This window comes from Monopterus albus, unplaced genomic scaffold (genome assembly GCF_001952655.1).
Source record: "Monopterus albus unplaced genomic scaffold, M_albus_1.0 scaffold487.1, whole genome shotgun sequence".
Lineage (NCBI taxonomy): Eukaryota > Metazoa > Chordata > Actinopteri > Synbranchiformes > Synbranchidae > Monopterus > Monopterus albus.
The window spans coordinates 54,687-71,246 of record NW_018128367.1 but is presented as its reverse complement, the minus strand read 5'-3'; the positions used below and the strand labels follow the sequence as shown (position 1 = coordinate 71,246).

General features: G+C 39.7%; 1 protein-coding gene across 1 annotated transcript in view; it reads right to left on the bottom strand.

Moving 5' to 3' along the window:
• mrpl23 (mitochondrial ribosomal protein L23) overlaps positions 1 to 10,586 on the bottom strand; it is a 36,272-nt gene extending 25,686 nt beyond the window's left edge. Inside the window, exons 1-3 of the mRNA XM_020587911.1 lie at positions 10,421 to 10,586; positions 9,242 to 9,364; positions 690 to 772 (exon numbers count right to left, since the gene is read on the bottom strand). Coding sequence (XP_020443567.1) covers positions 690 to 772; positions 9,242 to 9,364; positions 10,421 to 10,440 — 226 coding nt within the window. The 5' untranslated portion in view covers positions 10,441 to 10,586. The remainder of the gene's footprint in view (positions 1 to 689; positions 773 to 9,241; positions 9,365 to 10,420) is intronic.
• Between the last annotated feature and the right edge of the window lie 5,974 nt (positions 10,587 to 16,560).

Here is a 16,560-nt window from a genome sequence, read left to right as displayed (position 1 = left end):
TTGCCTCTGGGGGATTTATTTGTATCCTGTTTTTCCTCTGGAGAAGGATTTCTGATCTAAAAGGAAACTACTCCTCCTCATTGTTATGACAACTTCGCATAAATAGTTTACCTCCCATACCTACATCTCACTAGTATTTCGACTGTGACAGTAAGACATCCATTCTTTTTTGTTAACACCCATTTTATTTTTCATTTGCATCCACTGTAACCTTTGAAAAAAAGTCAGTTGCAGTGTTCAATAAATTGGGCTGCAAAATCAAGTCTGTAATCTGGAGCCCTGAGCAACCCAGTAATCTATGCAAGTTGCAATGCAAATGTTATAAATCTTTAACAGAGCCATGGCTGCTTTTGTGCATTTGATGAACATGCTAAGGTTCAGTGAGAGGCAAAAGGGCAAAACTAGGTATTCATATATTTTGCCCTGAAATGCAAACTGCAATAAGTCTCAGTTACTAGGATGAGAATGGACCTGTGAAAATTTATAGCATGAGCTAGTGCTCCTCTTTTTGTAAATACAAGTTAACAGTTACTGGAACTAGTGAAAAAAATAACTGTCCAATAGTATCTTCACGACCAGTAAATCTATGACAAATATTTATATTTTATGAGGTAGTGTCAACCAGTCCAAGCTCTGTAAATGTTATTAGCTCTCTGTATGTGCTTGTACAATGTAGCTGCAACACTCACCAAACTGTATCCTGGTACGGACTACTCCAACAGGAACATTATAGATCCTCTCCAGGTAGTTCTTTATGTCATACTTGGTCATTCTGTCCAGACATGTCCACAATAGATAGAGAAGAGACACAGATATGGAGAGAGAAAGAGAAAGAAAGCATTTAACATCCATGTTTGTTTGGAATAAAGAGTGGTATGAATGGGTGTGCAAGGTAGTAACAGTGGGAGGAAAAATATCTGTGGTTGAAGCTACTTGCTGGATCACTGTTTATCAAATGACACCACATTCACTTGACTGACACAGACAAGATACAGCCAATTTCTACATTGCATTCCCATAAACTGCTGTTATATTAGCTCCTGTAACAGACAGGAAACACCCCTATAAACCCATATTCTGCTTTTATTCTCTAGACCATAAAGTGGAAAGAAGTGTTCGGTGTTCATCCAATTAGCTGTCTGCATGTATTGATCGCGCCCGGTGAAACCCTACACAGGAAGTGGACCTGGCACCAACTGATCCGGTGGGCCAGCCCAGCTGAAGCTATAGCCCAATGGGCAGCATTTGGAAGGGACTGCTCCGACCAGAGGAAGAAAGGCTTTTAACTGCTAATCAATCTATCCAATTGGATTAGCTTGGTAGAGAGCACTTCCTAAATGCGTCTGACAAAGTGCTTAATAGCAACACTGTGGTCTGACATGAGTGCCTCGGATATGGTGTGTCCTATCACCTCATATGTTTCTTTGATAGAACAGCATAATTTAATATTCCCTATTTTTCAGAGGAAACAGCACAGTACCTTGAGCTGCTGTAATATTATAAGGTAAGTGAAACATTTTCATGAGAAAATCCCATCTGTGAGTGCAAGGATTCTTTGTATCTAATCGTGATGTAATAAATGTTTCCATGTTGTAGAAACAATAGCCTTTTCCTCTATAACAGACTAAATTTTGGCAAAGCTGACAGTGGTGTAGACAGACAAAACTTCCATTTGACCTGCTATGTTGTGTTTATCGAAAACTCTTATGCTTACATTTATGATAGCTGAGTAATTATTTCTACATTTGATTCCACCATTACAGAAAACAGGACAGTCTGATATGGCAACTTCTGAGTATGACAACACCAACTTCAGGCAGCTGCCTGCCACTGAGAGCAGAGAAAACTAAGCACTCACTGAGTTTTCCTTCTCAGAGCCAATACTGGTTCAGGGCCACTGGCAGATGGGGGCGGAGATGTTTATACATCTCTGTGTAAAGTACGGTGTAAATAAACTTGTGTAGGCCTCTTTAGCAAGTCAAAAGGTGACAGATGCTAAGATGTGGAATGTAGATGCACCTTTCTGCTCCATTTACACCCACCTCCCCCCATAACCCTTTTCCAAGTGTGTGTGCCAGAGGGCAGTGAGGTAGAGCGAAGTGACCAGGAGTACTTCAGATGAAGAGAGAAAGAGAGAAAGAGAGAGATTGTGCTGAGAAATGGGTTTTCCTAGAAAGCAGGGGCAGGGAACTGGAAAAGCAGAAAGTGGCTTGGGACTGTGAGGTCTCCTCTGGATTATTAGCAGAGAGAACACTGATCCTGATTAATGACGAGAGCATGTTATACATCCCTACTGCTTTTACCATTCCAATTATCCAACCACCACAAAAATACACATAGTACATATGAAGTATGTGCAAGAAGAGTCCTGTCTGTTACTCAGCAGATATATGATGCAAAGAAAAAAACCCTGAACAGTCACCAACATAATAACTGAAATTTTACCAATAAAAGAAACAAATGAAATGCAACAAAACACACAGGACACCTATAAATTCATCAAGGATACCAGTACTGTATGCTACATTATATAGCTGCGTTCTCTCTGATCTGAGTCAATACAGTACATGACTCCCATCTCAGCTACAACCTGGAATCCAGCCTCAGAGAAAGCCTTGGTCTAGAAGCTCAGGAGAAAATGTCAAGATAAGCATGTACATAAACAAGACTAAACTTAAACAAAGAATGTGGTGTCTCTACAAGTAACGCAGGCAGCATCTGCTCATCATTCCAGCATAAACACCCATCTGACTTCACAAGCTAGCCTTTCACACTTTTAATTCAGGAAGAATGAAAACCTGTCTCCTGCAGCTACCAAGGCTGAAGGCATCGTTCCTCAGCAACTGGTATATTTATATGCAAACACATATGGTACAAAGATGCCTTATCCAAGATGATAAAAGAACTCCAAACACAAAACCTAAAAGGGCATCAGATGACGCAGGTGATGAATTAGATTCAATTATGATCCGTCGTTCCCAAGCAGGTTTGAAACAAGCACACTGGCATCATTGTCAGAAAACAATTTAAAAAGTTATATTGTTCTGTATTATTGAGAGGGAGGTGTACAAGAGTGATACAACCTAAATCTGATATCATATTGTGCTAAAAGAAATAGGTCTCTGAAGTTATGCAGGCAAGGATGAAGGAATGGGCTAAATGTGATACCTTTATTATGCCCCACTGTAACATACAGAGAAGTGAAAAAGGAAAAACCAACATGAAGTGTTGCTGGACCACCATGTGTTGCCAGAACAGCTTCAATGTGCCTTGGCACTGATTCTACCAGAGGCATGAACACCATCATTCCACAATATTCCTGCTTTGATGATGGTGGTGGAGATGTTGTCTAACATGTCAGTCCAAAATTTCCTATAGGTGTTCAACGGGGTGAAGATCTGGGGACTGCGAACGCCATAGCATATCATTCATATCAAACTCACTCATAAAATCATGTATATGGGGGAACCATCATCCTGGAAGAGACTGCTCCCATTAGAACTGAAATGTTTTATCACAGCATAAAGGGGATCATTCATAACAACTTTGTATTGATCTGCAGTGACCCTTCCCTCTAAGTGGACCCAAACCATGCCAGCAAAATGGCCCCCGCAGCATAACAAAGCCACCAGATCCCCTCACTGTAGGGGTTGAAGCACAGAGGTTTTTCCTTGAATTTGTCACCTGCCTGTACTTTTGTACGTCACACAGCAAATTCATAAATTTGAAGACGATCCTACACATCTCTGTCAGCTGTTTTCAAATGTAAACCCTCCACTGCAATGAATCAACATGCTCCTGGATGGGTCCCATCCTCTAATGAGGGCGAACACACACAAAGCCAAGGAGACTATGAATGCCAGTTTGAGTGGTTTAAGCATTTCCACCTGTGGTTCAACATGTTGCTAAAGCTGTCTTCACTTGAGTACTCCAGACAACGTCCACAGAATCAGATCCAGGCATTGTCTAGAGTTGACCTTTCACACAAGCAGCACACAACAGGAGACAGTCCTGGATATAGACCTAAACTCAACTGCTGAGTTGGACCACAGACTGAAAGAAAAACAGCCAACAAGTGCTCAACATAAATGGGAATTCCTTCAAGACTGTTGATAAACCATTCCAGGTGATTACATCATGAAGCTGGTTGGCAGAACGCCAATAGTGTGCAAAGCTGCCACTTTGCAGAATATGAAAGATGTCTCCGGTATTGTTCTATAGTGTAGAAAATAGTGAAAAAATAAAACTTCAATGAGTAGGTGTGTCCAAACCTCTGACTGGCAAGCTGCACTACACTATCCTTTGCACGAGCGGTTCACCCTGTGCTTCCCTTAACCCTCACCTGACATAACCTCAGGGGCTGAAGTAGACTGTCCTGCTTAGAGTGGACAGAATAAATGTCAATGGTGAGTCATGCTTGAAGTATTGTTTGTATTACACTGCAAAAAATGAATGCCATGCCATGATCATTTAATGTGGTACACTGATAGAAACTGGGCTGCATACACATTTGGGTTTTATGCCTTTTTAGTTGGCAGATTAACTTTAAATATTACAAGGGAATGGAAAACAGGAGGATGCAGCCACATGTAAGGGTGATACAGAGTTGCAGTTTCAGACACTGTCAGTTTGGGGAAACCTCACAGCTTCAGCACATCATCAGAAACTAATGGGCCTTTATCTTGTATGGAACTTGCCTTATGTTACCCTGAAAATCCATTTTGCAAATGGTGGCAGCCAAACACCTACTAAACTTGATACAGATGTTCATTTATTTATTTTTTGCCAGGATTTGCTGCCCGAACTACTCTTGCATCAGCTAAAACCACAAAATTATGTACGTGTACATGAAAAATATCATGATGACCTCAGAAAAATGCATTAGCAAAGGGGAAAACCATTGTACCATCACTAACTGAAGAGACAGGACAACTTTACTACATAAAACCGTGTTCTCAAACAAGCAGGAGTGTTCCTCAGTAATAACAGACAGCTGCATTGTCCCTCTCACATGTAATGTTGTGTATTCTAATAAATCTCTCTTACTAGTTCGTGTAACCTTTATTAACACGCTGTAGTTAAGCAAACAGTCCACACACACACAGCATCAAAGAACCATACATTGTGTCCGAGCAGCTTAGTGGTGAGAATGAAAAAGAGAGTTGTTTTCTGTACAGATGAAAGGCAAAAGAAAGCCGCTCCTCATTGTCAGCCTGCTCCATTGTCAGGATTGGGTCGAGATACGTGCACTCACTAGTTCAACCCACCCATCTCCACAAACAATACATGCACAGAACCTACTCAACACTTAGTATCAAGATCATAATAGCAGACTTTGTTTAGAGGGAAAGCCATTGAGGAACCTGAGCCTTCGAGAGGGAAGAGACAGTTGAGAAGCTAAGAATATAGGAGCAGCGTGTGAAGGATTAGATTTATTGTTCGAGTTTTGGTCTGACAAAAGCACAGAAACAGATCAAAGAACAGGTCCCCAGGAGTCACCAAATTCTTAGTAAGATCTGACAGCTAGTTAAACTCCTCTACTGGTTCACTAAATTACTTCCTGTGACATAAACTGTGAGTAATTACTGAGAAAAATGCCCTGGTTTCTAACTTGAGCCATGTGTTTATGAAGTAGAAGAGAAAGAGTGATTGCCATGGCAATCATAGCATCAATTAATCCAACAGGTAAAGACGATGTGAGCTGCTATGTAGCAGGGTCAGTCTGCTCATTTGATCAAGTCTGATTAAAGTGAGAAACTGCAGCATGGTCTGGTTTCAGAGTCATTAAACGGTAGAGCAGCATGAAATGTGTCTGAGTTGTAAACTGAACACAATGTCCACCATTGTGTTTTTTTCTTTGTGTGTGTGTGTGTGTGTGTGTGTGTGTCGTCACACAAAGTCACCCGTTGTGTTTTTTTTTTTGTGTGTGTGTGTGTGTGTGTGTGTGTGTGTGTGTGTCAGCACTGGTTTCTATCCATGCCAGGTGAAGCACAAGAGGTGTGTGGGGAGTGTAAGCCTAGAAATTTGATGACGTTCCTGCCAGAGCAGAGGGAAAATACTAACAGAGAACAAAAGGCTGGAGAACAATCAAAAAGACAAACAAATACTTCTCTCCAGTTCGTAGAAAGAGAATTACAATAGAACGCAGCCCAGGTGTCTCAAACAACAAGTGCCAAGGAGGGATTGGTTTTGGACGTGTTGCAAAGCATTAAAATATATTTAAAAAAAAAAAAACAATAAATAACAGAGCCCAGGGTAGGACAGAGGGAGAGGACAGAGAAAGATGAGCAGCTGATAGAAAGTGAGTGATACTGCAAACAAGCAAGAAAACTAAAAAAAAAAAGCAAAAGAGAACAAGACAGACAACTATAGATATCTACCTCCTAGGTGTTATTGATATAAAGGCCATGTTGTGGAACTGCCCTGAGAAAGACAACATTACCACATTTCATTAACAGCTGCTTGGCACTACAACTTAACTACGCTAACACCGCCTACAGCTTACACTGCCGTAATGACTCAGGATCATCAATACACTGGGAGTGGGAGTCATATTTGGCTTGTATCACTGTTTCTCTGTGAGTGTCCATTTACTACATTGTATGTATTAAAAAAAATAGCAGTGTTTCAAGTGCGCACTCAGGCCCCAGCAGCATATCAATCAGCCACGCACTTCTCCCAGGCATCAAAGACTGCAAGAAAAAAAATCCTTAACACGCCCTTATAAACACATACGCACCCTGCACTTACCCACTTTTGTGCATGTGTACACAAAGACACACAACATTATCACAAACTGACTCACCCACACTGACAAGCGTGTGTGCACGCACACATACACACACATACACACAATTACATAAGCACCCTAGGAGTTTGGCAGAGACAAGGCAAGAATCAGAGTGGGAGGCCAGGCACCTGGATGAACAGATTATGGACTAAACCCCACCAGAGACACATAGATGATCTGCCTCAAACTTCAGTTTTTCTCCCCAGTGTGGGCTCTGAGCCTCTCATTGCCTGAGGAGTACTGTGAACCTCAATGACCTTGGCTCACAGAGGTAGTCAAAATCAGCTCATCACTACTAAGTGCTGACTGGTAAGGAACTCCTGTTGTGGTTTATGACAGAATAAATACTGTCCAAACCCACCAATTTGATGAGCTGTAAAATATGAAAAAAAAGAACTTATGTAGAGGAGAGCGTTCATGTGGAAAATTAGGAGGCTGTGAAGTTATGTTATACATATATACAGACAGGTGGCAAATTAAAGAAAAAAAAAAAACAAAAGCATAAAGTGACTTGGTAAAGTGTTGGGCCATGATGTGCTGCCAGAACAGCTTCAATGCACCTTGGCATTGATTCTACAAGCCTATGAAACTTCCACAAGACATTCTCTGATTTGATGCTTTTATGATGGCGGTGGCGACACTATTTAACACGTCTCCCAAAAAACATCTGTGGGTGTTCCCCTGGGTTGAGATCTTGTGACTGCAAAGGCCAAACCATATGATTCACAGCATTTTTATACTCAAACCATTCAGTGACCTCTCATGCCTTATGGATGGGGGGCATCATCATCATCTGTGGAGGAGACCAGTCATTTATTCAGGTTTTTCCCATAGTCACCTGTCTGTAGCATACTCCATTGGAAATTAGTTTTAGAGAATAATCAAGAACTTTTTGCTTTCATTCTCTGTGTAGATATTAATATTGGCCCATCTAAGTGACTAATGTTTGATGTTCCACTGTCTACAACATGCCCCAATCCTCCACTGCACCAAAAGACAAAAGAACTTTTGCCCATGTTAGCCTGTTTGGTTCAAGTCACTGCAATTGAGTTCATTAAGAACAATCATAAGGCAGTGAAAACCTTCTATACTGTTGAGGACCGATACCTCACATGCCAGTTCTTGAGGCTGTCACACCACCTGGTGGCCATTATGTCCAGCTCCAGCTGCATAGTACTGGTCCAGCAAGAATAATACAGTGCCAATAAAAACAAATTATTGCACCCTAAAACAGGAAGCATATGTTCACTCTGGTGGTCTGAATGACACTAAAATACTTCTGTAATTTAACAAAAGTAACAACCTAAACTAACTTTGATGCCAAATAAAACTGCTGATTTTGTAGTCTCAAAATATTCTGAGAAAACAAATTGCCTGAACGTAAAACTAGATCAGATCAGATGCTGCAATACTAAGAGGTAATAATTAATTAACAGCAGTGGACGTTATCAATGGATAGTAAGGGTGGTGTGTTACTATCAGTCAGAAATTTGTCAGAAATTTAGTCTGAGAAACTGTAATTTAAAAATTAATGACTAAATAAAACAGAATCCAGCATTAAAGGGAGTGGCTCTCCCATACATATATACAAACACAAACTGTTACTTACTTATGTATTATCATAGTTATAGTGCACAAGTATATTAGAGAATATGTAGTAATACCTACCTACCTGAAGATGGTGTACTAATCTAAGGAAAAGGACGTATGAACATTCATGTTGCCTACGCCAGATAAAACTTACTGAAGCTATTATCTACCAATAAAGGCTGAAATAACTCAAACTTATTCAGTATTATTCAGGCACCTCTACACCTCACCCTACCTACTCCATCTCTGTGCAAAACAATGTAAAAGAAACTACCCCAACCGCGCAAAGATTTGCGCCGGTGTGGCTCTACCATCAACATTAGTAGTGCTGCAGTTATTAATTGCTAGATTGATCATAAATTAAGCAATAACTGTCTAAACAGTTGTTTGTTTATAATGGAAACTGTATAACACAAATGATTAACAAACTGCTGAAAAAGAAAAGTTTGGGTTGGCAGTTATGGTTCCGGTTGGTGGGTTCTTTTTGGGGGAAACCGGCATGCATATAAGTTTGCAAATTGTGTTTAATAAAGTGAAGCAGCTATCGGGGGTTGTGTGGCGTATGTGGCACGGAAGCTCGCACGAAAAAGACCGTCTGACTCAAGTGTCATTCCTTAGCAAAATCCTCAGAATCCACTAGTTTTCCACAATATTGACCTATTGCCTAAAATCAAAACATCAACCAACTCTCAGTCACAATTCCCCATAGTAATCATTTTGATTGAGATACCACAGTACACAACTTGATGGTTAGTAGTATGAAATTACATGCCAGTAGAGAATCCAGCCATAGGATTTCCTTTAATGCACCTCTATATAATGACAAGCATTAACATTAACATTTGTTAAGTAAAAACTTACACCATTGGGACGCGAAACTGGACAGTGTCGGGAGGCTGCTGTTTTCCTGGCCTCACCAGGGTCAAGAACCAGTTGGGTCTGAAGATCCTAAGCTGAGGATTGCCTAGTTGGTAGAGAGGGTATCTGAAAGGAGACAACGAGGCAGACTCTTATCTTGTACAGTATCATTCCCATTTTCTTCAGTTACAATAACAACTGGGAAGATATCTAAACTCTGAGCTGCACACATAATCATGTAGAATTGTGGTGCAGTCTTAGTTTAATTAACAAATTGCTGTATTTAAAAAACAAACAAACAAGCAAAAACAGAGGGAGCTGTTGGGATATAATCACTATTTGTGGTTTGCTATATACTAACGAAACCACACAAACTACACTGTCTTCAGCCATTCCAGCTGTGAAAGTATCTGGCTCTTTAGCTCCACTTTTATCACCGGCTTGTCACAAACACTGTCTACTGTTTGGTGTAGAGCATTAAGTGTACACTGGGTTAAATGAAAACAATTAGAACATTTTATATCTCATTCATGTGAGTAAAAACATCACTTCAAAGCACAAAATAACCTGTTTGAGAAATTTTTCAACAGTTATACAAAAGAGATGCCAGGTCTCCCTCTCATATAGACAGACAGACAGTGAGTACAATGTTATCATAACTAGTATAATTAAGGATAATAGCTACAAAAAGTTAAAATAAACTGGAATGAATGAACAACCCTGATGCCCTCGCTCGTGAAACCTTGGTTGAATCCATCAAGAACAGTCAGTGAGTTACTTCAGTATCTACAGGACTTTACATCGACCCAAGCGTCATAGTTGATAAACCACATATCTAATAATGTAGCTACTACAAAAAATAAAATAAAAATAATGTAGCTACTACGGTTGTAGCCGCACGCTACCGTTAGCGGTTTGTTTTTAGCATAGCTAGCTAACGCTGGCTGCGTTGTTGCGTAACATTCACCGCTATCACACAGGCGACTGCTTGAAACGCACTGTAAATATGTAAAATAGACGAAAAGCCCGTGTGCTAATGTCAGAAGTTGCATACCGTTACAGTCATACTGGCCAGCTGGAAGACTGACTGAAAGATGCTAACGTTACAAAAAAGAGCTACTCTCTACTTGAGGTGTGCTTAATGCTATTTTACGCTTCAAATAAAAAGAAGTCCAGACTTACAGTAATCTTGTTACTGGCATCACGGAAACGGTTAGTTATGTCACATATGCTACAAGATAATTGTTTTGTGGTCTTTTCAAGGTTGTCAAAGGCTACACGTGCATAGATATACTTCCGGGAACAATCGCAGTGCGCATGCGCACTAGATTTTGTTTGTGCCCTTAAAGAGAAAGTTTGCAGCATGAATGCGTATTGACAAAGCTTTAAAATATTGACTCTATTAATGTAATATGAGAGCTATGGGTTATAATACATCCATCATTGACCCAAAGTATACTGAAGATATTTATACATGAGTTGAATGTATCTCAGTCTGAAGATGTTATATGTCTGCTGCACTAGATTGGGTCAAGGAATTAAATAAGACCTGTTGAGATTGAGATCCTGTTGCTGACGTTCAAAAAAGCTCATCAGGATTCTGAGTTTTGTTTTGTTTTTTTGGTGTCTATAAAGTCTTAATTATAAGAATTAAAAATAGTTTTTATAATCTGACAACACTGAACTACAAAGATATATACTAGTTATAATCAACAGAAAATGACCCAAACACATTTTAAGTTGATATCAGTATGCTGTCATTATTCTGGAAATTACTATATATTATATACTGTTATATTTTAACACATCCTACCAGTTGGTCTTTGTTATCCACAAGATTTTGATTCAAATTCTTACCAGTATACACAATAAGTAGTCTAACAGTATCCCAGTGAGAAGGTGTTTTGTTTATAAAGACAAATCTGGACATATTCAGAGTTGAATGTACACCTTCATTATTAATTCTGCAATTTTATTTAATCTTACAATAATCTTACACGGTCATTTAAACATGCACATGTACTATGTGCATTATACAGATTGAGAGGTAGAAATTAATAAATAGTCAATTGCATGTTTGTGATGAAACTAATAGGCAGTAGGCATTTGTGCTTCTCATTTGGCACAGTTGCTTCAGTCTCCCCTCAGATAGATGACAGCAGAATATTTAAGGAATGTCATTGTTGTGAACATTCTGTCAGGGCATATATGATGAGACAGCAGCAGAGGGAGACCCTGTCCCATCTTTCCTTCATACCCTATACCCCAGCATCTGACCTCACACCCACTACAATGTGCCTGCAACATGGGCAAGAATGATTGAAGGCCCCCTGAGTGGAATATGAATCCCTGGCTCAGCTGGTTCAGCCATGGCAGGAAATGGACTGCACTGGCAGCCCACACTATGCCTGGGAGGGAAGTTTCCATCAGTTAAGATGCCATGGAGTTTGTGTGTGTGTGTGTGTGTGTGCAGGGTGGTGCTGGAGGACAAGTAGACATTTGATTGTTGTTCAGTTGTTGTATCAGAATGTCCTGTCATTTCTAGAGTTGTCCAGTTGATGTTTTTGCCACAAGATAAAGAAATGTTCTCTGCTATTAGTTCATTGGTTGTTTACTTGTTTGTTGTTTGGACCTGGTTCATCTGACAGCTGATATGAGAGTCTGCTGGAGACTCATAAAAGTAGTAAGGCAGAGGTGGGACATTTAGTTTCATAACATATACTGTACTGTATCTGTAATCTGTATAGTTCACCACCTGTTACACATTCAAGCATTACATTGTTCAGTAAAATAAATGCTTAAGTTAAATTGAATTATATTAACTTTAAAATCCACAATTCAGCATATTTAGAGAGCGTTTGTTGGAGTAGGAATTGCAATGTCCAAGTAGATCTCGTTATATTGTGTTTTCTTTTATGCAAGAGCAGTGGTTGAAACAAACTTCAACTGGACTAGATTGCTAGGTCGAAGACATTTCACCTCTCATCCAAGAGGCTTCATCAGAACTGATAAGTTTTTTTCAGCTTACTATGACCTGGATGACTGAGAATCTGCACAGACAAGAGCAGTGGTTTGTAACTTAGTGATTGCTTGTTCAAATCCCCAGTCGGCCAGCTATTACTGATGACTTTTCTGATCTTCACAAAGCAGCTGAAGCTGGTGGCATCCAAAGATACAAAAAGGTGAAGGACTTTTCAAGAAATGTCAGCTACATAGCTGTCAGCTGTGTAGACAGAAGTGCACTTATAAATCATGAACTGGTTTAATGACTGGATTATCAACTGGGCAAATTAGCCAGCTGCCCCCGAGCCCCAGACCCTCCACGATCTCAGATGCTCCAGATTCACTGTCCAGCAATAATTTGATAAACTGTTTAATATGAAAAATATTAAAATAACCTTTGGGCACTTTATGCCATTATTAGACAGCTGATGAGAAATGAGCAGAGAGAGAGACAGAAAACAACATGTACAGTAACAAACAAAATCAGTTGATCTACAGAAAATAAGTGGAAACTAGGTATAATAATTGATTAATCATTTTTAACATTTGTAAACAGAAATTCCAACATAGTGCTGTCTCCAGTCTCTCAAATATAAAGATTTCCCCCTTTTCTTTGATTTATATCATTGTAAACTGAATATCTCTTGGCTCTTGGCTGTTGGTCAGATAAAATAAGATGTGAGGACGTCACCTTGGGAAACTGAGAAGGGCATTTTTCACAATCTTTAGACAGTTTATAGACTATGTGATTGATCATTTAATTGAGGAAATCAGCCATGAAAATAATTGTTACAGTACTTAATTTAAAAGGGGGAACACATGGGATTCACTTTTTTGTCCTGGGATCCACTAGGCATCTATGTGTTGGCATGATTTATGAAAAGATGCCTTTATAATGTATACTGCTCAAAAAAATAAAGGGAACACAGCATAGTTGAATGTCTTATTTTTGTGTTCCCTTTATTTTTTTGAGCAGTATACATTAAGAGATACAGGCATTAGCAAACTGCCAAGTAGGACTTTATTGCTATACCTTGCAGAAAAGCATTTATTTATGCACATACATAATGTATGTTATGTGTGTAAGCCTGATTTGCTCATCCTTTCTTCCTTGGCCTACTGTGAGTGCAGTAGCAGTAGCCACATTCATTACCTCAGTCAGGGTGCCAATGTTTAGCAAGGCTCCAGCCATTGCAGACCTAGGGGGAGTGCGGGGGCAGCAACATGAACCTTTGCAACCTTCAGCCAAAGGTCCGGTCTCACACTGTTGTCCAACTCTGCCATTTATAGACATGATAAAAGCTTGTTTGTTAATTCTTGCAGTTGAGCTCTTGGATAGAAAATAAAAGTTAACTATATTATCTAATTTCACTGGTTGCCATAGGACTATTAGCCTTATTAATGAGATTGTTTTGATTTTCAGATGACGGTGGCAAACGTCTGTGAGAGTTCTGCTGTGTGCATTACATTTTAAATTTTCTCTTTGTGAAAATGAATGTTACTTTTTCTGTTTATGGGACAATTTTGCAGAGGTGAGGTTATATTCTGGTTAATGGCTCAGCCATTTAACTTCCTGGCCTTTATAGCTACAGAACGTGCATGCATGCACACATATACACAGTGCCTCTCACAGACAGTACACATATGTATGCATGCACGCAAATAAATGGCACCTGTACTTAACTGGACATGTAAGGCTAATTTTAAGTTCTATCAGCAATCTGCTCTTTTTCATTGTAATTCAGACACTCAGCAAAGCCCACAGTTTATATACAAATGAAACTGAACTCCAACCACTTCTGTGTGTGCATGAGAGAGACAGAGAAAGAGAGAACTGGAATGAAGGTTCAGGTCTGGGGCAGTGGAAAGTGGCTGTTTGTGTGACAGTACAATAAGGGAGAAAGTGAGGGAGGAGGAGGGAAAGCTCTAACAGCGGAGGTAGATAGACAGAAACAGTTTGGTCTACAGTGGGATTGTCCCGCCAAGAGCAGGCGCTGGGGCCACATGGAAACTTCTCCCCTCCAACTCTAAAGCAGTCAGAGGAGAAGTTGTCAGTATTGAATATCCTAGAGAAGAAAAAAAAAGGGGGGGGAAACGGTAAATTGAAGATCCAGACATGAAGATGGAAAAGTTTGTCAGCTGAAGTGAATAGTTTTGCATTTAATGGGACCTGGTGTTTTAGTGTTTCTCCCTGAAGCCACTTCACCCTTCCATGAAGAATGGACCTTCTTGATGCCTTGAATCAGATCTCCAAATAATAGCTCGGCTGAAATATATAATTAAATAACTCAAGTTTTTATACGATGCTTTATGTGCAAACTACTGAAGCTAAAGACTCATATATATATATATACATCAGCAGGATCATCTTGTATTTTTCCATATAGCTACAGAGATATAGATGAAGAGAATGTACAGGAATACTTTCAAAGAAAAAGAGAGTTATGAATGAAAGGACTTGGAGTCCAGATTAGATTTTGCAGTGGTGTTTTAAATTCTGCTGTATGCTTGGACTACAGCACGTTATATAGGTTAAGTACTGTACCACAGTGGGGGTGAGGCAGATCTGTGTCAAGGGAACCAGTTTTCATTTTTGGCAACAGTTGTTTCTAAAACATCCCCCAATGACAATCTGTATCAGGTGCTTCATAAATACAAGACTATGGGCTTCAATCACTTGTTATTATTGAACAAGTCAGTCATTTTATTCTCACATTTTAGCCATTCTTCTCTGATTGGTCTGTCTTTTTTGTCAGTCCACAATTTGGTCCACACTGAAATATCACAATTATTGGCTATGACATTTGGTACAGAGGTTCCTGGGGATGAGTCCTAATCACTTGGAGATCCCCTGACTTTTCCTCCAGCATGTCAACCTTTTCACTCATCAAATGAAATATCTAAAGAGCTCTTTGATGCATTGGTACAGAATCTCAGTGGCGTTCCTCCTACCCATTCTGCAGCCTCTGTTACACCTGATAGCGCCCTCTATACCTATCTCCTGTGGAGTACCACAAAGCTCCATATCAGGGTCTATTTTATTTTCTCTGTATAAAATATGCTTCCTCTGGGGTTTATTGTTATAAAATATAATATCACTTACCACTGTTATGCAGCTGAGTTTAACCTATCATTGAAACCTAGTGGTCTATGCTGCTTTAACTTCCTTCAGACCAGCACTGCTGTAACCTTACTCAGCAGTCTTGGTTCCCTATCCCTGAATTTTAACTCCCATGCAAGACCTCTTGGTTTTATTTTTTATTCTAATTTTAAATTTGATACACAAATCAACTTTGTTGTCTGCACTAGCTTCTTTTATTTTACACCACTTGCAAAACTAAAATAATTCATGTTTGCTAATGATTTGGTGATTATAACACATGCCTTTATTTCCTCTCGCCTCAACTATTGCAACTTAGAAATCAGTCAGTCAGCCTTATCTCACCTGCAACTGGTTGAAAACACAGCAGCAAGACTGCTTACTTGAACCAAGAAGAGAAACCTTATCCAAGTACTGGCAGTACTGGCCTCTTTTCAGTGGTTACCAGTGAAATACAGAATGGATTTTAGGACCATTTTATTTGTTTATACTGTATAGCACTGCATGGTTTGTCACCATGTTTTCATCCCCAAACTCCTTGTCCCCTATTTCACCTCCACTAGGGTCCACCAGGTCCCTCATGTCTGCTGACCTGTTAGTGCTCTCCATTCCATGCACACAGTTAAAATGAAAATGTGATCCAGCATTACAGGGTGTTAATACTGTCATTGTAATTGAAGCGTTGCTGTCAAACCACCACCAATACAGCTTCACAGAGTTTCTAGCATGGCTCTAGACTTTTAGTCTTGTTAGCTTTAATTATAATGAAAATTTTCAAGAGGGGTTGTCAGCACTTGATAAACACAGAGCAACCTGCAATGACTAAACAGCAATTACTGCATGAAAATGCAGAGAAAGAAAAAAAGTATACATTACTTTTATTGTACTTAAACAATAAGTTACAGGCAATTTTTCAGTGTTGAAGGAAATGCAGTTTCAAGACTGGTCTTGAAATGTGAAGCACCTCTGTGACTTTTCCCACTAAATTATAAGAAGTTTTCAATACTTGCAACTTGAACTTTCTTTTGCCTGAATGAAGCAGGCAGTCCACTTGACCCACAAAACATAAACCCTTAGCCCTTCCACCCCACACCTTATTGAACCCTTTCCCTCTAGCCATCAACACTAAACCGGTGGTCAGAGGTAGTGGCCAGTTCAGGTCAAATTCCTGTTTTTTCATGTCCTGTGGTCACACTAGCAGAGAGAGTGTGTGCATGCC